General features: G+C 39.4%; 1 protein-coding gene across 7 annotated transcripts in view; it reads left to right on the forward strand.

Annotated features, from left to right (window-relative positions):
- Positions 1 to 23,057, forward strand: part of IPCEF1 (interaction protein for cytohesin exchange factors 1) — a 154,849-nt gene that overhangs the window by 60,325 nt on the left and 71,467 nt on the right. For all 7 annotated transcript variants that reach the window (XM_053668683.1, XM_037157623.2, XM_053668684.1 and 4 more), the window contains one exon: positions 13,328 to 13,380. In XM_053668683.1, coding sequence (XP_053524658.1) covers positions 13,357 to 13,380 — 24 coding nt within the window. In that variant the 5' untranslated portion in view covers positions 13,328 to 13,356. The remainder of the gene's footprint in view (positions 1 to 13,327; positions 13,381 to 23,057) is intronic.

A 23,057-nucleotide genomic window follows, 5' to 3' on the forward strand; every position in this document is an offset into this window, starting at 1 on the left:
TTAGCAACTCTTCTATGTCCAATTTTCAGTTTTAATATTTCAGGTGTAGATTATTCTTCACATGTAAATCCTATCATCTAAAAGTATTGAGCCTTTATTTTTAATTGTTATAGTTCTTACTGCTATTTTTAATGAGCACTTATGAAGGAATATTGTTGAATGATAATGAGAACCTGTGGTTTATCCCTGAGAGCAAAGAAAAAGGTTCAACATTTCACCATCAAATATGTGATAGAGGAAGTAAGGTCCATTTCACTTCCTAAAATAAAGGAACAAGGACCCTGGTTGCTCAGGAGAGGAATCTGGGAAGGGCTTGGCTTGGCAGTTTATCTCTGATGCACCTGGTTTCAGCTGGCGCTTCAGGGAGGAAGGATGTCCTTTCGAGATCACTATTCCATCCACACATCCGGTGCTCTGCTGTTCCTCAGCTTCTCCTTCTCCCCTGATGCTTCATTCTTCTGGGACTACCCACGGCTGGTCTTTACAACACGGCAACCTCAAAATTGCCGGATTTTGTAAATGTCATCTGGCTTCCCCTGGAGCAAGTGTTCCTCTTTCTATGAGTTTGATGTAAATTTTTTTGAGTTTGAGTCCAGGAGCTCATATAAATTACAATGAAACCTGTCTATTTATTTTTTTAAAAATGTCTTAGATAAAATTTTAACACAACCAAATTTTAGTGATATGGAGTAATTCAATAATTCAAAAAGATGATTTGTTGTTTTGGTGACAGAATTTTGAGGTTAGATGGTTATCTGGGACAGCAGGAGGGTGGCAGGGGCACGTAGAAGTGCATGTGAGAAGGGGAGTTAAAACAGTGTCGTGTGTAGGTGAGATGTAAGTGAAAAGTGATCAAGAGATGAAGAGAGTAGGTTGGCCACAGGAAGCCGGGCAGACCACAGGAAGCAGGCTGGAAAAAAAAATGTCATTGGCTTCACTTAATTAAAAGCAAGAATAAAACGACCCAAAGACAGATGGAAAATCTCACACATAAAGTCTGTAAGGGGCTGGAAACAAAGACTAAGCACACACGTTTGGGGCAGGGGAACTGAAGTGACTGGCCGTTTACAATCTACTCCAACTTTTGTATTCTCAGAACCTTATGCAGTAAGACAGTCTAATGAAAAAACAAATGCAAGAGAAAAACACTTCCTTCAGAAATAAGCACAAAACATTCTTTTGTAAAACTTATATTTCTGGGTTTATAATTCTAGTTGTTTAACAACTCTATTGAAATAAAAAAGTGTTAGGGAGTCAGAATGATGTTTTCTGGTCTTTGGTCCCAAGCTAAACAGTGCACTTACATCTTGTCCACTAGGTGTCTCTCCCTACATGCTATGATTCCAGAGAGAGCTAATCTATTCCTGAAGGCAATAGTTTACATGGATTGTGTCAACAAAGGTCTTAATTTGGGCGTATTTAAGAATGGCTTTAATTTAATAGACCTTCCTAAAGAATAAGTAGATGTGTCTTGGCTACATTGGTCACTCTTTAGAAATTTCGGACACATTAACCCAGAATTGTCTGCAGATGCACAATTCAGGTGCTTGTACCCCTGTACCTGGCGGGCTAGAAGCCTTGAGTCAATAGCCTGTGGGTTTAGGATTCCGACCAGGAAGTCAGCCCCATATCATTTCTGAATGGAGCCTTGGCAATAATGCTTAATTCCAAAACAAACTGCCTTTGGTTCTCCAATGTCTCTTTCTAGGAGCTATATGCCTTGCTGATCAGACCCTTCAAAATATCCACTGGCTGCTAATCTGTGGTCCCCTCAGGTAGCCCTTTGGGTACAAGACATCAATTACTTTGAGCCATGTAAGGCCCTTCTGAATTTTCCAAATTTGGTAAATAGTTTACCCGCCCTAAGTTAAAGTGCAGGCAGGATCGTGTATAAGTTAATAGACATTTATTAGGTGTCCATTGTATGCCTGGCCTGAAACAGCTACAAGAATTATTGGACTCATTTGTGCTGTAAGAATGTAATGGAATTTACTATCTGCAGAAAAATTAAAGGAAACCTTTTTTTAATGTTGCTAAAGAAAGGTTGAGAAGGTAAAGGTTATTGTAAGAGAACTTATAACTTTCTGACCTTATAAATTTCTAGCTCTGTAGTTACTTCACCTGCTCTGTGTGTTAGCCTCCTCATTTGTAAAAGCACAGGTAACATTACAGAGTTGATGTGAAGGTAGAAAACAGTTTGCATTAATTCTGCCGAATATCATTTTAAGAGCCTCCCAGAGGAGTCACCCTCTCCTGGGTAAAAACAGCTTTAGGTACAACAGTTTTGTTCTTCGTGGTCTCTACCTCTCCAGTCTGAATAAGCCTTGGGCACTACCTTTGCAAAGTCAAAAGCCCCATGAAGGTGATATTTCTCCATGAAAGGGCGAACCAGACAGAAGAGGAATGTTAACCCCAGCTCCAGAGCAGCCAGTACAAACAGTAGTCTGCTTTTACACTAGTTTCCTTCTCCTGGCTGTCCCCCCAGCTGGCAGTGGTCCTGAGGCAGGGGCCGCTTCCACACGGGTGGACCTCTTCACTGCAATGCAGAGTGTTCAGCAGAAGGTTGCTCGTTGAAGCCGCATCGAACTGTTTGGCTGCCTCAGAGCAGTGTGCACGGCAGTCCAAATCTCACAAGCAGAAAGGGACACCATCTTCCATAGAGGAAAATATTATCACTGTTCATGTGGACAAACTGACAGTTGCAAATGACAGAAGGTAAGGGTCGTCCAAATTTGCCATTCTTGTCTGGCCCAGTTTAGCACAGGGCATCTGCTCTTACCCCACAGGCTGGAGGGAGAGAACTTAGGAGTCTGGTGTGGTTGTATAAGGGCTGCCATTGCAGGAAGCTGGGGGGTGCTCATGGGATGGTCTGTAGTAGGTCTAACTATTGATACTTTGACTTGGGGCTACCAATGCTCCCTGTGACCTCATCATTGGCCTGGGGGTCCTTTCCCTACATGATGCGGCACCTTGGGGCTGGTACTAATCAGAGGAGGCTGCTTGGGTTCTGATCACAAAGCCCTTAAATGAAACCTAAGCGTGAAGCGAGATTGGACTTTAGAGTGACTGGCTCCTTCTTGGACATTCCTTGGATCTCTGTCACTGGCCTAGGAGAAGAGGCAGGTTTTATCTGCACTGGTGCACAAAGGCTGCTAGGGTGTGTGCATGTGTTTCTGTGTGGTTAGGGCATGCACAAGTATGTTTTGTGGGGCCCCTTCTTATATAAATAATCCAAGTACCCCAAAGTTAGAGTGTCAACCTGATTCTGGGGGGCCATGGGGAGCACTTAGGGGATAGGCATCATGGAGGTAAAACAATGATGAGAACAGATCAATCCCATGGAGATGAGGCTTGGTGCTCTTCAGGCATCAGGTCAACTCCATGCTCTGGTGAAGGAGAAGTGCCCCAGTTGGGAGTGATGGGCACAGAGCACACACAGTGGCACCCAGTGGCACCCCGCTATGACCCCAGAGCAGATAAGAGGGCCCTGCTTACCCAAGACTAAGGACATGCTGGGGGTACAGACCAAATTCTTTGAAGTTTTGGGTTCTGGATGCCAGCAGAAGGGCGGGAGACCCCTTCAGTCCAGAGATACAAGGGAGCTTCGTGTCTCCCCGAGGCTCATGGCCAAACAACAGCCATTTGTGTTTGGTCAGGTTCTTCCAGGAAAAAGAGGTAGATTGTTGGAGATCTCTTGCAGTTTGCCGCCTCCTTGTTACTATGGTAAAATGGTCCTTTTGGAGCAGCGATTGACATTGGCTGAAAGAAGGTTTTTTTCCCCCTTAGATTTGTACATTTTTATGTCTAAGCGTTGATTGTCAGGACTGACAGCTTATGTGGGAATGCATGAAAAAAGAGTAAGGAAGAAGCCTGCCAATCTGCTCAGATGATTGTGTCACAGTATTCAGTGGTGTTGAAAATAATTTTAACCATCTTAGTTTCCTTCTGTTTAAAAAAAAAAGCTGCAGGATGGACCTGGAGAGCATTATGCTCAGTGAAAGAAGCCAGTCAAAGAGAGACAAGTACCATAGGATTTCACTCATATGTGGTACCTAATGAACAAAGTAAACTAGTGAACACAATAGAAATAGGGTCAGAGATACAGAGAGCAGACTGACAGCTGTCAGAAGGGAGGGAGTTTCAGGGCTGGGTGGAGATGTAAAAGATTAAAATAACCCCGCAGGCTCATAGACACAGACTATAGTATGGTGATTATAAGAGGGAAGGGGGTAGAGGGAGGTTGAAGAGAATAAAGGGGGGACTTATCCCCCCTTTATTGGTGATGGAAGACGACCTGCATGTACAATATGCAAATGATGTGTTGTAGAATTGTACACCTGAATCCCGTATAATTTTATTAACCAATGTCACCCAATAAAATTTTTTAAAAGCTTTGGCTCTTAAGGCCATCTGTCAGTTCACCCTCAAAATAATGGGACAGCAGAAAAGTGATGCAGCAAAATGAGTGGAAAATTGACAGTAAGAAAGAGAAAATAAATTTAAAAGAAAGAATGAGAATGTTTTAAAGCACGTAATAAATCAACCGGAACCAGAGTGACAACAGAGCTTAAATTTAAAATAAAAAGTTTTTAAATAACTTGGATCAAGCCATTTTTTCCTTTCATAAATTTCCTGGCTAAAGTACCAACCCCGGACCCCCACTCCCACCCCTCCCTCCCTGTGCATGTGATCACCCGGAGGTCACCTCGCATTTTTCATCTCTCCTGCTTTGCCTTGACAAGACAAATCTCTTGCTAACCGGCAAAACTAATGGATTGTTTCACGTCCTTGGCTGACCCAGATGAGCCAAGATGAGTTTTCACCCCTGCATCCCATGGCATTGTTCTGAAGGCCTGTCATTGTGCAGAGCACGCTTGCCTGCAGGCCTTCTAATTGCTAGTTTAGGGTGCACTTGGTTGCCATGTGTATTACATGCTTTTTGGTGATTAAGAGACATTCCTGAGACTTCTGCCTCAAGAATGACCAGTGGCTTGTTTCCTCTTTAGCTCTACTTTCTGGATTAAGAATAATTCGCATTAGTTGCCTGCATTTGTGGACATTCTTCCTATGTGTCCATTTACTGCTCTAAGAATGTCCTGTCAAACGTAAGCATTGTAATGTTAGAGGATGAACATGTTATGACTTAATCTGTGGGTTTTAAAAATTTGAGTTCAGCATTCTGTTCTTTTCACTTAAGGCTCTGTAAAAAAAAAAAAAGAGAGAGAGAGAATAAACCTAGCCCACAGTTTCTTTCCATTGGAAATATAATCTCTAAATCACAACAAATCGTCTTCTTGTATAAAAATTGTGAAAATGTGAGACATGCTGCACCATCCTGAAGATTCGAGTGTCCACAGGGGACTCGTCAAGGCAGTTACTTTTGAATCAGTTGAACCTACAACTCCCTTTAGTGAATTTTTTTTAGTTCTCAAAAAATACTAATTATACTTGCAAAGACCTTCTTTATCAATAGAGCATTTGTTGCATGTTGATAGTCTTGGTTTGTTTACCCATTTTCAAGTTCTCTACGACCAAAGCCCCTATTTCTGACTTACTAACTGGCAAAACAGTTTCTAAAATACTTGCAAGAATAAACTTGCATTTTGTTTGTGCCTACCACAAAATGAAATGATTCTTCACCAGTATCATAGTCAGTTCAAATGTTGTCACAAAACACCACACACCGGGTGACTTCTCAGCAGCAAAAATGTATTGTTCCCAGTCCCCGAAGCTGGATGTCCCACGTCAGGGGGCCAGCCCAGCCAGTCCCGGTGAGGGCCTTCCGCTGGGCCACAGACTGTGGTCTTCTCATTGTGTTGTCACAAGAAGACCGGCTCTCTGACCTTTTCTTCCAAGGGTGCTAATCCCATTGATGAGGGCTCCACCCTCCTGACCTAATTCCCTCCCCATAGTCCTACCTCCACATATTGTCACACTGGGGATTTGTTTTCAACATATGAATTAGGTGGGAGGACACAAATGTTTAGTCCTTAACAACCAGTATATAATAAGGGAAATCTTTTTATTTGAAATTGACTTTATAGTTCATTTGATAATGACCTATGCTTTCCACTTTTCTGTTCTAGGGTTTATGAGGATACATTTTATTTCATATCACTTTAAAAAAAAATGAATGACCTCTTTGTTTTGGCTACGTCTCCTGTTGTGGCCTGTTAAATTGTCCTCTGAAGAAGGCAACTGTCTCAAATACACCTGCGAAAGCTGTTCCCTTAAACTCTGAAACAAGGCACCAAAAATGTGGCTGGAAGGATAGTTAGGGAGTTTAATCAACTTTGAAGTGCGAAAGCTACTTTATTAGATAAAACTTGTTATCACACTTGCTCAAACGCTTTAGTCGTGTGCTAATTCCATTAGGAAGAACAGTTTTCTGTAACAAAGCTATTCCTAAGTAATTGTTTCCATCGAAGGTAACTGCTTCCACTCACGGAGCTTGCTCTGTGCCCTGCATTTCCCATGTGGTATTTCTTTTAATTTTAACAAAAATCCTGGGAATTGGTTATTATTATTTCTGTCTAACAGATGAGGCATCTGCTGTTCAGAGAAATTGATTTTTGTACGTTTCCACATTTAACAAGTGGCAAGTGAAATCTGTTCAACAGGATGTGTGCACAGCAGTTTTCAATATTTTTGGTCGTGTAGTCATAAAAGAGTTTGGAAGCCCTGTGAATACTTTTATACTTCAAATCGTCATTTAAAGCCCTGGCTGGGTGGCTGAGTTGGTTGGAATGTTGTCCTGGACACTAAGAGGCTGTGGGTTCGATTTCCAGTCAAGGGCACGTACTTAGGTTGCAGGTTTGATTCCGGTCGGAGAGCATGGGGAAGGCAACCGATGGCTGTTTCTCTCTCACATCGATGTCTCTCTTTCGCTCTCCCTTCTCCCTCCCCCCTCTCTAAACTCAATAAACCATATCCTTGGGTGAGGATTAAATTTTCATTCAGAGTTTTTATCATACGTTTAAATAGTTACAAAAGATGTAATTTCTGGCATATTATAAATCTTGATGGTAAAGAAGTTTATATATTTTTTAAATGATAAACTATGCAATAAAAATGTCACGGAGATTTTATATGCCCCATTACTTTTTTTAAAAAAAGTAATCTTTGGAGTTTAAAATTCTAAATTGCTGTTTTGTCCTTCTCTTCACTTCCCTGAAAGTCAGATTTTCATTTCACTACTCCATGGATTTTTATCCAATTATATCATATTTTTATACTTGAAAATATTTTATTGGTGATTCTATCATAGATTTCAGCAAAAGAATGCATATTTAAATCGACTTGAAAATTTTTGATATAACTCTTTGAGCCATAAAAGATTTTATTTGGAGTGAGTTATCATTACCACTATTATTGGTGTATAATTTAACGAACAATGTGAATATGTTATACATTTTGACAGTAACGATTGATACAGAGGTATATATTGTTTTCCAATGTTGCATTGTTTCATGAGACGGTCCCTCTGATTTGGTCACATACCCATGAACGCAGATTATCTGTTGCTGCAATGAGAAGAAGCTGAGAAGCAATGTTATTTCTACTATTGATCATTATGTATCTAAGTCCCTAAAACTCTTTTTCATATAAACAAATAGATGGGAATGAAGTACCTTTTGAACTCCTTCCAAGTATATGCCGAATACCACCTGGTGATCTATCAGAACAGGGGCTCTTAATGACTAACACACATGTAAAATAGATTCTTCTTTCGTTTTGTTGATAGCAAAGAACTGCAAACCTCTTGATTTACAAAAGTTCTCTGAGAGTCATTAGACTCTCGTACATTTTTATTGCCTGGGAATTATGCAAAAATTCTTTATCATGATATATCCAATGACTGTTTCTTTCTATAACTCTTTCACTCACAGGCAGCTTGCCCTCACTTATAGTCTCAGAAAGGGTTGGGAATATAGAAAATCACTACTTTCAAAACCTCTATTTCTAGCATTATTATTATTTTTCATAAATTGCTTTGATTGTATGCTTTATAAATATTTTGATCAAAATCTTAGAGCTACATACCTAGCTTATCAATATATAGAGTCCATGTGCCCAATAACATGGTTAATTGAGCTGCTTCTTACTGTCCAAACAATAAGCAAATACATTTACATGAATCTCCATGACCTCTGTTTTATTTTCTAATTCTTCTGGATAATGGCTACATGCTTCGTACTGAAGAGGAGAAGCAAGAGTTGGGCTTAAGTGATTTTGATGATTCTTCTACCCCCAATTATTTTGGTGATATTTTAGATTTCATGTATGTCAATTATAAGAAATAAGTACTGAAGTTCTATTAAATAACACTCACAGATAGTCTCCCCAAGGGCATTCCATCCCTCATGATTCCTCCCTACCCTGTACCACTGATTGAATCTTATTTCTACACAGTTTCATTTCTGTATCCTGGGAAGGAGATTTCTACTGTGATATTCATGAGCACAATATTCCACTAAACAACAAAGTTTGAATTCATAGGTTTGCTGTATGGAAACTCATCTCAAGTTTAATGCTTTTATTGCTTGTATTTTTAGTCCATTTACTTAACAAGTATCTATTGAATTATTCTGTGTATAAAATGGGGATACAGCAATAATCAAATAAACCAGATAAGACACAGTGCCTGCCCACAGGTAAGTTATACTATAGTGGGGTCAGGTGTTAAAGAGTCAATTGCAAAATTAATAACACAATAATGAGAACACTATGAATAAAAAAGAAGGTGTTAAGAGTGCATATAAAAGGGGATGATGATAGGATCAGAAGACACTTTTTTGACTAAATGATATTTGGTTTGAGGGCTGAAGGATTAGTTGGTATAAGCTATCTTGGGTGAGGGCTGTTGAAGAAAAGCATGCACAGAGGCTCTGAGATGGGTAGAAACATGTTCAAAAAAATTTTAAAATACCAAGTAAATCAACCCAACTCTCTACAGTCAAATAATATTTGACAAAGGGGGCAGTAACATAAAATGGAGTGAAGATAGCCTCTTCAACAAATGGTGTTGGGAGAACTGGACAGCTATGAGCAAAAAATGAAACTTGAGCACAGACTTACACCATACACCAAAATAAATTCAAGGTGGATAAAAGACTTAAACATAAGCTTTGAAACCATTAAAGTCCTAGAGGAGAGCAGTGGCAGGAAAATCTCAGATATTTCACGCAGCAACATTTTTACTGATATGTCCCCTAGAGCAAGAAATATAAAGGAGAGAATAAACAAATGGGATCTCATCAAAATAAAAAGCTTCTGGGTGGCTAAAGAAAACAGTATTAAATTGAAAAGAACCAACTGTATGGGAAAACATATTTGCCAATGATACCTCAGACAAAGGTTTAATCTCCAAAATATACAAAGAACTTACACTACTCCACTCTAAGAAGACAACTAACCCAATTAAAAATGGGAAAACGACTTGAACAGACACTTCTCCAGGGAGGACATGCAGAAGATCAAGAGACACATGAAGACATGCTTAATATCGCTAGCTATCAGAAAGATGCAAATTAAAACCACAATGAGATACCACTTTACACCGGTCAGGATGACTATCATAAACAAAGCAACAAACAACAAGTGTTGGAGAGGTTGTGGGGAACAGGGGACCCTAGTTCACTGTTGGTGGGATTGCAGACTGGTACAACCATTATGGAAAATGGTATGAAATTTTCTCAGAAAAATAAAAATCGACCTGCCTTTTGACCCAGCAATTCCACTGCTAGGATTATATCCTAAGAACCCTAAAACATCAATATCAAAGAACCTATGCACCCCAATGTTCACAGCAGCACAATTTACAATAGTGAAGAGTTGGAAGCAACCAAGGTGCCTGTCAGTAAATGAATGGATCAAAAAATTGTGGTACATATACACAATGGAATTCTATGCTGCAGAGAGAAAGAAGGAGCTACTACCTTTTGCAACAACATGGATGGAACTGGAAAGCATTATGCTGAATGAAGCAAGCCAGGTGTTGAGGGACAAATACCATATGATCTCACCTTTAACGGGAAGCTAAACAACAAAACAAACAAGCAAGCAAAATAAAAACAAAGACACTGAAATGGAGAACAGGGGGACAGTGACCAGAGGGGAAAGGGGAGGGAATTTCAGGGGAAAAAATGGGAGGGATTTAGAGGAACAAGTATAAAGGACACAGGGACAATAACCAAGGGGGGTGAAAATGGGAGGGGGGGGGAGCATGGGGTGGCGTGGGCTGGGATGGGAGAAATAGACAGAAAACTGTACTTGAAAAATAACTAAATAAAAAATTTTAAAAAGCCAGTAAATCAAGGAAATGAAAAGAAATACATGGAAATGATCCAAGATGGGGCTGGAGAGGAGACAGAGGTCAGATTAGGAGATTTTTATGATTTTGTTCTTTATCTCAAGACTCAATGGCCATTGTAGAGATTTAAAGACAGAGAAGAATAGTCATGTGCATTGAAAAAACATCACTCTGGGCAAGAAAGAAAGCTGGGACATCAGCTAGAATGTCCATGAAGTAGTCCAAGAAGGAGGTGCTGAGGCATAGGACTAGGATGGTGGTAATGACAGAGTGGACACACTTAAGAGATAACTAGGAGGTAAAGAGATACAATATACACAAGAGAAATATTCTTCAACATCTAGTGAAGGCTTAGTATCATCAGTGACCAAACTAGTGTATTGTCAACAAATCCCAGTGCTTATGAGTAGACTTAAAGATAATTCTTTCCCTTTCTCTTTTATAACCTCCTGTAAATTCTGTGCTTGCTTTACTATTAATAAGCTGGCTGAGTGTAGGAACTCAGAATTCCACTGAAGCAATAAAATTTTCTGAGGGTGTGATCTATTAGTTTAGAAAGTCATTTTGACCACTCTTGCCTAAGCTGTGGCCTTCCCTGGGCTTGGGCTGGGCTTGGGCTTGGGCTTGGCTTGGGGCATGAAGACTAGCTCTTGGCTTCCACCTTTGACATTCTCGTGATCTAATGGGGGGACTGGTCCACAGCGTCATGGTCCAATACAGAGACACTGAGGAGTTAGTTATGGTCAACGTCCTATGGGAGATTTCAAGGAAGCCAGGATGGTACTGTGATAGGTAGGAGAACAGGCTCTGGAGTTTGAGTTTGAATTCAGAAACATTAATTTACTAACTTCCTTCTCTAAATTGCCTAAATTGTCTCATCTAAGATATGGGACTAATATAGTAGATTAGTCATAACATGGTCCTGACAATCATACAACCTGATACATAAAAATCATCAGCTGGCTGGGCACATAATAACTGTTTTAAAAATGTAATAAATTGAGCTATTATATTATTACAGGGAAGAGGCTGATCAGCCATCTGGGTAGAGTCAGGAAAAGTTACGTGGTAGTAGTTTATATCATATTTAAAGTTCATGTATAGTTGACCTCTAATAAATGCTTGCTTAAGGGATAAATGTTTTTATAACAATAAGATACTGAACACTTATTACATGTTAACCCCTGCTATGAGCATTCTAAAGATATTTTCTCACTTAATTCTTATCTGACCCCAAGAAAGAAATACTATTATTATCCCCATTTTATAAATGGGAGTCCTGAGGCCCCACAATATCAGCTACTTGATGAAAATTACAAAATAAATTGCCAAGCTGGGATTTAAATCCAACCCAGACCAATCCAATGCTTTGCTCTTAGTTTCTACTGTTCTATAAGCTTCCTTACCTAAAAGCGCTGCTGAATTCACTCTTTTACTGTTTTCACTCATTCAATGCATGCTAAAAATGCATTGCTATAAAGAGTCAAAAATATTTATAGCATTTTATCTAATCATTTTATTTTTAAAACAAATACTTATAAGACTATAAATACATAGGGGAAGAAAAATGAATTACTTTTTATTTCCACTTTCACATTTTGCTGTATATATCTTCAGACTTTTTCTTCCAATGCATTGGTGTGTGAGTTGAATATATATAAAGCTGTATTTTTTGATAAGAAAATCAATGGTGTCACACTGCTCATGTTTCCTACTTATTTTTTCCATGAGGGTGTAATGTGCAACTCTGCATGTTGGATGTGGTAGTGATTAGCATAACTGATGGCACACAGTAAAGGACATCAAATGTTAGTAGCCATCATGACTGTCGTCATCCTGACAAAATGCTCTCCAGCCAGGCTGTAATAATTTGACGTTTCAATGACAAATGACTCTTTACAAGGCACCTGCAGCAAATGTGGCAGCTGTCACTTATTTTTTTCATATGTGTCAGCCTTGAAGAATGAAAATGGAACAACATTGTTTTATACAGCTCTCATTTTTTTACTAATGGACATTAAACATTAGTCATATGTATTTTTATTTTTGGAACTTTCTTTGACTTAGCCTATTAGTTTGTTTATTATTTTCTTATTGATCTGGAGGAACTCTTTACATTATGACTTTTATACACCAAATGCATATGTAGCTATTTTTACCAGTTTGCGATTTGATTTTTTAAATTTAGGTTTCAGTGTATTATTTAAATAGACAAGTTAAATTAAGTAACACAATTTATCAGTTTTTAAAATTATGATTTTTCTCTTTGCCATTTTACAAATAAATGTTTTCTTTGTGTTTTTGTGATATAAATATGGCATCTTTGACATTAAAAAGGAGTATCCATTCTTCAAAAGTTGGGAGCCACTGACACGGGCTGTGGAACTGTATTTGTGGTGTCACTGGGAAGAAATTGAAAGGCTTTCTGCTTCGAGTGAGTTTCTGTGGCTTGTGGATGTTTAACAAGTGTCTTGCTTGTCAAAGTCTGAAAATATGAGATTTTCTCTATTTGTTTTCATCTGCTTTCCCTGAAACCACAGGGTGTCTTGTTTTCAGGTGATCTACTACAAAGCGCAATACATCAAAAGGGACCCGTCTTCATGTTAAAGCTGGGACTTCAGAGGTAGAGGAATGAGCAGAATTTCTGAAATAGCTTAGCTAGTATCATCAGAGTAATACCAATGGATCCAATAGTTCCACATCTTATGTCGTGTCGCACATCATGGAGGGAAAAACATTTTTGCCTTTCAGAGATATATGTTTCTATGTAATACAATACTAAGTATACAAATAATATTCATGTTTTGTAGACTTGAAAGAATACTGACAAATGTACGGATGAAATTTTAGTTTATTTTATAAACTTGCTTTTAAACAGCTGGTTTATTGAATTCTGTATTAAAAGGCCATCAACTGAGACAGAAATGCCTCTGACCTGCATCCCCAGGTCAAGAGGTACATGCTTTTATGAACACTTTAACACTATATTTACCTGAATTCTTTTTTCTCTTCTAGCTTTTGTTTCTGCCAGTTTGGTGTCATTCATGGCTTCAGATGGCAATGTTCTTGTAAGTACCCTTTGGAACACTCTAGACTTTAGATACTAAGCATTAGTTTGATGAATGTGTGGAAAACTAGACAAGTCGATTTGAAGTTGGGCTAGGGATTTATTGTCCTCCACTGCATTAACCACAATGGAATGAAATGATTCTTTGTTAGGTTTCAAGGTTTTCTTATGATTGCCAAACATTTGTTTAAGACCTAGCTATTTTCTTTGAAAGATCAAGACATGTAACCACAATTTTAATGAACTATACATGAATTGTTTTTGTTTTAAGTTAACTGTGCTACCAGGGCAACCTCTCATGCAACCTCTATGGGGACAAATTCTGTTAATTATGACACTGAAATTGTAGGTTTCTCTTAAAATAATTCTATAGTCATACATTTGCATAAATTAGGTAAGTTAACTGAGCAAGTACATTATTTTTAGTAGATGAGAAAACTTGGGCAGGGGAAATTGAAAAGTTGACCTATGCTACATGACGTTTCTAACAAAAGGGAATTTGGGATGGTGTGGGATTGTATGCATGACACTTCTGGCAAATCTAATGACCTCCTGATGGATACATAGGTTTGAGTTTTTGGAGTAGAGCCAACAGCAGAATCAGAAGCAGGGTGTTGAGAGGATATAGTATAGACTTCCTGCCAAATAGAGAATGCAGGAAATGATTTCCCACTGCAGATTAGAAAATGGATGTCAAGGAAGGTTATGGTCATAGTGACGGGGAAATTGAAGCAGACAGCTCCTGGAAGGGACATCTTACTAAAAAGCAGGACAGAAGATAAGTTTCCTGCTTACTTTAACAATTTCACATCCCAGAAATAGAGAAGGCAATGAGGACATTTGAACTCTGAAGCTAATTTTAAATAAGGAGGACTGGCTTGCTAGTGATTAAAAAATGGTGGAAACTTCTGGAGACAGGACTGCTGAAAACTAAAAATGAAAACATGAATTATAGTCATTTATGTACCTTAGGAAATGCACCATCTAAAACTTTCAGAAGGGGAAGTGTGATCTGTTGGAAACAAGCAGGTGGGTGTTGTTTGCTAATAGAAATATGAATGATCACAATGAAGACAGAGAAGAACAACAGAGAGAATAGATGTGGCTGCAATGGGAGTTGTGCTAAAATTAGATATAAAAACATATGTACAGAATGTTAAAGGAGGCTCCCATGGTCAAGGGCAAGAGCAAATACATGAGACAGAGCTGTAAAAATAGTCAGAAAGACTAAAGTTCAGAGTATTCAAAGTTTATAAAATTTTTTAAAAAGAAAAAATGTGTAAAATTACAAGCACATGTGTGTTATGTGGAAAAAATGAAAAGGAAGAATTAGGACTGCTGGATCCTTGAGAAAGGAAATGCAGTATTTTTGTTCTTACCTTGCTTCTCCCTTTCCGCTGAAAGAATGTTTAAGAAGAAATTGGGACAAAGACAATAAAGATGACACCTGAGCACTTCAAATGAGTAAATTCATCCATCCACTGAAACACTCTTTTAGTGTTCACCGATGACCTCTCCTGACTCTATCATGTATCAGCCTCTGTAAGAGGTAGGGACAGGAGATTTAATTGTGACTTGAGTTAAAATATCCACACTTTAAGCAAAAAAAAAAAAACATAATGCTGGGTGTTGGAACAGATAATGCAGATGTGATTTTACCCAAGGACTAACATACATCCACATAATTCCCAGTCTGGAGCTGTTACCACTCTAGTGGCATGTAACCCGCTCCCCCTGGGACCTGGGCACAAGTGGATTCTGTTTTTATTGGTGAGAACTCTACCCATTTAGGGATCATTCTCATTTCATGAGCCAATCTGCACTCCTAGATGCAATTAGCTCTGCTCTCCCAGTGTGTATATTTACCTGTTCTTTTTGTCTCATAGCTGATGCCTCTGGGCAGGACGACTTAATGTCTCTCTTAGGCACGTCTTACAGCTGCATTTCAGTGCTTACCCTACTTTATCTTCCCATTCAGAAAATTAGTTTAATTTTCTGGCGGTATTTGCTCCCTAAATAAAGTGTAGCACAGGACATATATTTTTATGCCAGTTAGTTTTGGTAGGCTTGACACATTGGACCTAATCATATCCTCAATTGCATTTCATTTCCACTAAACTTATGTTTACGGAGCCATATGTGCTGAGCATTGCTTGGTGCTGAGGTATGAAATGAGTAGCTTACCACCTGTGGGGGAAGGGCAATACTTTTAAGGCACTTTTGTTGATTCCGACCTAATTGTTGAGGTGGGCACGGTAAATGATGCTAATAAAACTGCTCAAGAAACTAGATGCTTAGCATTTGAAATGTCCTTATCCGTGTGGTAGAACAGCATTGTTATTTTTTGTTCAGCTGATATGTTGGCTGTTTGCCAGTACTCTCTTCTCTCCTCTGAAGGGAAATAGCAGAATTTTCATTGCTAAAACTTCACATGGAATCGAAGGTAATAACTCACCAAGTTCTGTTGGTTTTACCTCCTGTATCTTTCTCCATCTTCATGGATACGATGCTTGTCCTTCCCTCGGCTCACTAGGCTGTTTGCTGTGCACCTGCTCCACTCCAGTCCACTTGCCACACAGCAGTCACAGCGAATTTTCCTAAATGCAGATCTGAACACACACACACTCCACTCACCTGCAGACATTTGTTCAGTGGCTTCTCATAAGCCTTCAGTTAAACTCTATCCTTTCAAACACGTGACTTTGCTACTCTGAATGTGGTCATTGCCCCACTCTGTGGTTGATGTCTGCTGGATTGTACCTCTTTCCTGTGCCAGATCCTCTTACGCTCAGGCCTTTATCTTTCAGGTCTTGGTTTCTTATCAACTCACGGGATGCCTTTCCTGGCTCCCTAATCTTGGGTAAATTCTATAATGAGCTGCATCACAGCACTTATGTGTAGAACTATTATCCTTGTTTAATTCTATGTCTGTGTTTGACTGGAAGCTGTGTGAGAACCTGCTTACCATTGAATCTCTAAGCCTTGACACTGAGTAATTTTGCAATAACTGGTAGTTGAATAAACAAAAAGCATAACTTACCAAGTTGTGGCCTGAAAAAACAGAATTTATGTCATCACCTATAGAAACTGGTCACAGCTTGTTGGGAAATCTTCAACATGATTAGATTTGGAGCAATCCCTAAGTATCTCTAAGAATCCATGGGTGCGGCCCTTGATGTGTATAAGGCTTTCTGTATATCACACCGTGGTGATAACAAAGCATTATAAACTAAATTAGTATCGCTTAGTTTTCTTTTATGATTAGTTTCTCACACAAATTAATATATAAACAAACAAATGGAGAAAATAAATAGCAACTAGCATATATGAAAAGTTGATTAAGAAAGTTCTCTGGTCTTGGATTTTAGCAGCAGACTTTTTAACTTAGAAAGGAAAACAGCCTTAATTTAAAGATGACAAGGCTCAGAAGGAATGTGACACACTAGCTTTTTTACTGTTGTACATAATTCCTTTACCTAAAGCTCCTGAGATTTCTTCCTTTCATGGACGGCACTCGTGGGGAAGACCTGTCAGAATTATCTTAGATCAAAACTTTATGACGGTGTTTGTTCAAGAATTCTCTTCAATAAAATCCCTTCACTAAGTCCTGCCTGAGAGTAAAGTGTCAAGTGAAAACTTTTTCCTGCAACAAAAGTCTCTGCACATCAGTTGTGGTTCTGCGGCTCGGTTTCCATGCCGAGTAGGGCCAGCCCTCTGAGTGTGAGTGGACGTTCATTTCTAGCCCTGTGGCTGGGTTACCTGCTGGCACCGGATGGTCTTCTCTAGGATGATCAGTCTAACAGTAAACGTACTGTATTTTTGGACTATAAGATACACTTTTCCCCCAGATTTGGGAGGACAATGGGGGTGCATCTTATAGTCCGAATGTAGCTTTACATTTACATTGGTAAATGTATATATTTTTAATATAATGTTACTTATGTTATTAAATACTTTACCGCATTTTTTTGCTTCAAAAATTTTTTTCCTATTTTCCTCTAAAACCTAGGTGTATCTTATGGTCAAAAAAATGCAGTACTTGTGTTTGTTTCACAAGAAAGTTCTGCCTTCACTACCCACAGAACATGTATTGCCTGGTCTTTATGTGGCCTGTGTGCAGAGAGCAGCTCAGAGCTGATTTCAGCCTCAGAGGGAACTTGCTGTCCCCTTACCAGACCTCCACACCTGTGGTGTGTGTCTTAGGTACGTGGTGATAGTCAGTGATGAAGTGAGGAATATATATTGTCATGTTTTTGATCAACCAAAAACAGCTGAAATTTGGGCAGCTTCTTTTTTTTAAGGCTACATCAACAGACCTCTATGCAGAAATGGCTGAGCTGATCCTTCCTTCTTTGCGTAAACCTGCCACAGAGCTCAAACTCTGGGGGCTGTTGAACATACTGACCGACTCTAATAGAACTTCAAGAGGAGAAGTGTGTGACAGCTATCTGGGGAATGGATTACTAGGTAGGGGCTTGCTAGCCACCACTGGAAGAGTTCTGTCCCTCTTCCCAGTGCTCCTTTTTCACCCCACGGATTCCTACTCTTGGGTTCCAGATTCTTAGTTACTGGAGGATATGGTTAAAACAGGATGCTGGAGAAAGCTACTGTGGTTTTTGAGGAAATAATATTTTAGATAGAAGGACAGATTTACTCAGCACAAGTTCATCTTACCTTCAAGGAAATGCCGTGGTTTGACTTTCCAGGTGGGTTCAAATTCAGTGTCAGTCAATCCTAAGTCCCTTTCTCTGCATATGTGCCACTTTGGAGATGAAAAAAATGTTGGACTAAATTTTCATGTGGCTTAACTCTGCTGCTGTTATCTGCTAGTGAAGGCATAGCTCAGCTCTGAATAATCGAGCAGTACATGGCTTTTCAGATATTTGTTAAATCTGCACTCATGCCAGGCACTACTAGTAAGGGATCATAGAAAGTAAAAATTGACGTAGGACACATTTAATCTTTTGGTAAATATTCACTGAGTGAGCCATGTGTCAGGCATTGGACTAGGTGTTAGATTTTGGAGAAATGCCATATTCAAGACCATCAACTCTATCTTGAAGTCTTGGTCAGTCATTGAATGAAAATGGTCATCACTATTAAACTGCAGAATTGATCAAAGAAACTTGGTAAAGTTTCAGAAACAACGAGATCGAGTAAATGTGTGAGACTGGCAAAGGGGGCCTGAGATCATTTACAGGTTCTGGGTTGGACCATAGGGTGGATAATGTTACTACCATGAATGTCCCACATGGATATACATGAATTATAATATCCACTTCAGAGACATCAGCAAAACATTTGTAGGAATACAGACATTAGGAGGAGCAGAGTAACACAGAGTTAAACAATCGGCCCAGCAGTCCAACTGGCCGGAGTCCCAGTGTTGGCTCTGCTACTAGTTATGTGTGATCTGAGGGGAAGTTACTTAACCACACCAAGATGAAGTTCCTCATCTGCGAAAAGGAAGATAAAAATAGGGCCTAGCATGAAAGTCTTTGGGTGATCATATAAATCAATGATTACAGTGACTATAAATAAATAACACTGAATAAATGTAAGATTATTATTAAGAGCTGACTGCCTTTTAGAGGCCAAGAAGGCTTCATGGTGGAGGTAGTATTTGACTGGGTATAAAAGGATGAGTAAGCATAAACCAGATGCAAAATAGGGGAACTAGGTGAAGGGAATGAAGTCTTCGGAGTATGAAGTTGTTAAAGTGCCTGACATTTCTGCAGAATAGAAAAAAGTTGAAGGTGCCAGGAGAGGAAATGAACACATGTCTTGCTGGCATGTGGAGGCTACTTTGGGTAGGGATTGTGATTTTAAGATGGAAGCTTGTAATGAAGCGTCCATTTTAAGATGGAAACTTCCATTACTGAATGGAAGCTTGACTGGATTCCATTCAGTCATGGTCCTGGGAATTCACACGTTCACACTCTACTCTGTTGTGAGCGGAGCAATGATAGACAAAAGGAAACAAAGCACCAAAAAAGCACAATTAGGCTCAACAATAGGGCCATCATTCCTGTGAATGAGAAATGAATCCAGTGTGGAATGAGAAATGAATCAAGTATGACCAAAAACATGGACCTGGTGAGCCCTGAACTGGAAGCAGAAAGTGGCTTCCCTCCTGGCCCCTGGTAAGGGAGTAAAAAAAATGCTCCACTAATCTGAGGAGAGCTACTTTTCAATGATGGTGGTACATGGGAGCTCCCCACCTGTGGAAGAGCTAAAGAGGAAAACAGTTATCAAACCATGTCCTAGGGTAAAACAATTAGCCACCTGAGGGCCAATGGAGAGAGGAGACAGAGACACAGCCTCAAAATCAGGAACCGAACCTAGTCACCAGCCAGATCAGGGACGATATGCCAGATGATAATTTCAGGACATGATCACAGGACTGAGAATACACCAAGTGGGAACAACCTCCAAACTGCCGACCTGATAAAGAGGAAGCCAGGGAAAGGGGTGGAGGGAAGGGAGAAAGGAGGAAGAGGGGCGGAGAGAGAGAGAAAGGGAGAGAGGAAGCCCTTCCACTCGCAGTTCTGTAATTTTAAATTCCAAGCCTTTTACAAAATGCTGAGAAAGACATAATACAAAGTAAAACACCCAAAGATAACAGTATTGTATGTGAAATCAGTTTTTAAAAGCCCGAACATTCAGATTATCGACTGAACAGTCTTTCATGCTCCGGTTATTTCTTGAATTCCTATTCATTCCCAACCCACGGAAATGGGTCTCCTCACCCAGCTTGAGGCTGATGCTGTTTTTGCCAAGATCTCTAATGAACTTTTCTTTTCTATCCTGGCAGCATTTGGTGCTTGGGACCCACTTTTCTCTCGAGTCCCTCCCTCACTGCCACGGCACACGCCCTGTCTGGATTTTCTTTGTTTCTGCACTGGCTGTTCTGCTCAGTCTCCTCCCTGGCTTCCCCTTCCGGTGCTTCTGTGCAACACACCGACCTTCCCTTGGATTCTGACTTCAATCCTTTGTCATTCGGCACATCTGGGTGATCTTTTCCAAACTCAAGGCTTCTACTCTCCATACACTGATGGTTCCCAATTTTATACCTTTATTCCAAATTTTCTCCCAATCCCTAGTCCCTTAAATCCTATAAACAATATTTCCATTTGTGTGCCTCATATGTATGTCAAACTCAATATGCTTACTACTGAATGAATACATATATGAACTGGCTGTAGGGCTATCGTTTACTCAATTGTTTATGCTAGAAATTCCAAGATTTCCCCTGGTACTTTACTCTCCCTCAATGTCTGCATTCTCACTTTCTCCTCATCATCCTCACCTTCCTCTCCCTGTGCCTGTTCTCTTCTTTTGCTACTACACTCCTACAGCTCCTTCTCTCCTCTTTTTTACTCCCCTTCTTTTTATTTTATTTATTTGTTATTTTAATTGTTGTTCAAGTACAGTTTTCTGTCTTTTACTCCCATCCCAGCCCCCTCCCCCCGCCAGTGCTCCCCACCTCACTCCCATTTCTAACCCCCTTAGTTTTTGTCCATGTGTCCTTTGTACTTATTTCTGTAAACCCTTCCCCCTTTCCCCTGAAATTCCCTCCCCTCTTCCCTCTGGTCCCTGTCAGCCTCTTCTCTATTTCGGTGTCTTTGGTTATATTTTGCTTGCTCATTTGTTTTGTTGATTAGGTTCCACTTATAGGTGAGATCATATGGTATTTGTCCCTCAACACCTGGCTTATTTCACTCAGCATAATGCTTTCCAGTTCCATCCATGCTGTTGCCAAGGGTAGTAGCTCCTTCTTTCTTTCTGCTGCGTAGAATTCCATTGTGTAAATGTACCATAGTTTTTTAATCCATTCATTTACTGATGGGCACCTAGGTTGCTTCCAACTCTTGGCTATTGTAAATTATGCTGCTATGAACATTGGGGTGCATAGGTTCTTTTGGATAGGTGTGGATAACAGTATGGAATTTTTTTAAGAAAACTAAAAATGGATCTGCCTTTTGACCCAGCAATTCCATTGCTACGATTATATCTTGTTCCCCTTCTTGCCAGTCCTCCTTCTTTTATTTCTTCTATTTCTCTTCTGTGTAGAAAGTGCCATCGCACTCAGCTTCCCCTTGAACTCCACACTTTGCTTCCTTTTATGTAGCATCGACAATGAAAGCAAATACCTTAACAGGCTACTACTTTATGACTTGTATTCTCAGAGTAACTATTTGCATTTTGCCATTGACTTTGGGCTAAACACTGAAACTCCATTGGCTTCACTTTCCTCCTCTGCAGAATGGGAAGGCAGATGGCACCTAAGCCACCAATGTGAAAATTGTGATCCAGAATGTGTGAAAAACACTCAGAACAGTGCCTGGCACATGGCAGACATTTTATGAGTATAAGCTTTATATATATTCCTTAGCCGTCATTGTTTTCTATTACTGTCTATTATTACTAGAATGTCTATCATCTATCTCCACTTTTCATTACTAGAGATCTTTTAAAATATTACTTTATAAAGTAATTTTTATAAAGGCAGTGTTCTAAAAAATTAAGCAAGCTTTTCATGTGTTTTCACAGGTAAAATTTTATTAAACACTTTAAAATGTCCTGTAAAAATGAGTTTACTTTTTGAGAAAGGAATAAAGATGTTTGTTGGGGAAAGGCGCTGTGGAGAAGCACCCCTAATGGTTGTACCAACTGGTGTTGGCCTGGATCTAAAATATTCAGGCAGTTTTGTGGCTTAGCTAAAGTATCGGGAGCTTGCAGTTGACAATAATGTGAGGCTTTACGCCATGGCAATTAGGTAAATGCTACAAATCAGGGCCCACTTAGCAGCATATCACTCTATAATATTTCTAAAGACCAGGATCATTATGAAGTTTGACGTCATGACAAACTATCTTACTGTGAACTTTAACGTAGCCTGAGGGTAAACCGTACATACAAGAGTTAACAATTGCTGTACAGATTAGAAGTCAGTGTAATAATTACCCTGCAACCTGAGTGTTACTGTGGCCACTTAGCATCAAAGGAGGTTCCTTCGTATGTTTTGTAAGGTTTCTTTGTATGTTTGTGTGTGTTTTTGAGTGATTCATGACCAAATGATTATTTTAATTATCCAAAAAATTACTCTTTACAATCAAAAGAAAATATATATATATTAAAAGAAAAATTTCCCTCCACTTTTAGAACCAAGTGGGGCAAATTCATAATTTATAGTAGTTTTCAGCTTTACCTATAACATGCCAATGGGAAGAAAATAGTATGAGAAAAATATCTTACTAGGCTTGGGGTTACTGTAATGAGAAGAGTTATAATTACCCTGTTGAAAAACTGTCTCAAAATTCTCAGCTAGGTACTTGGCTTTTTTTTTTTCACTCACCTAGTGAAAAAAACCACATGTAAGATCTGTGTGAAACTGACTAGTTTGCCAGTTCCACTTCCTGTTGTGAGGAGCGAGAGGTAGCTTAAGCTGCTGAAGTTCTCAAGATTGTTTTCATTCTCCGATGTCAACCAGTGTAGGTCTCAAATTCATATATATCAAGTGAAACTGAAACTCTCTCTAACTTGTTATTTCGATAATATGCACTCTGTTTCTAGTTGGGGAAACAGTTTGAACAGTTATACGGATTTCAAAATAATTTGCCAGAAGGGTTATCTATCAGAGGAGCGATGACTCAATGGCTAAAGTCCCTGCCTGCC

The sequence above is a fragment of the Artibeus jamaicensis genome, unplaced genomic scaffold, assembly GCF_021234435.1.
Source record: "Artibeus jamaicensis isolate MK-2021 breed Jamaican fruit bat unplaced genomic scaffold, CSHL_Jam_final contig_497, whole genome shotgun sequence".
Classification (NCBI taxonomy): Eukaryota; Metazoa; Chordata; class Mammalia; order Chiroptera; family Phyllostomidae; genus Artibeus; species Artibeus jamaicensis.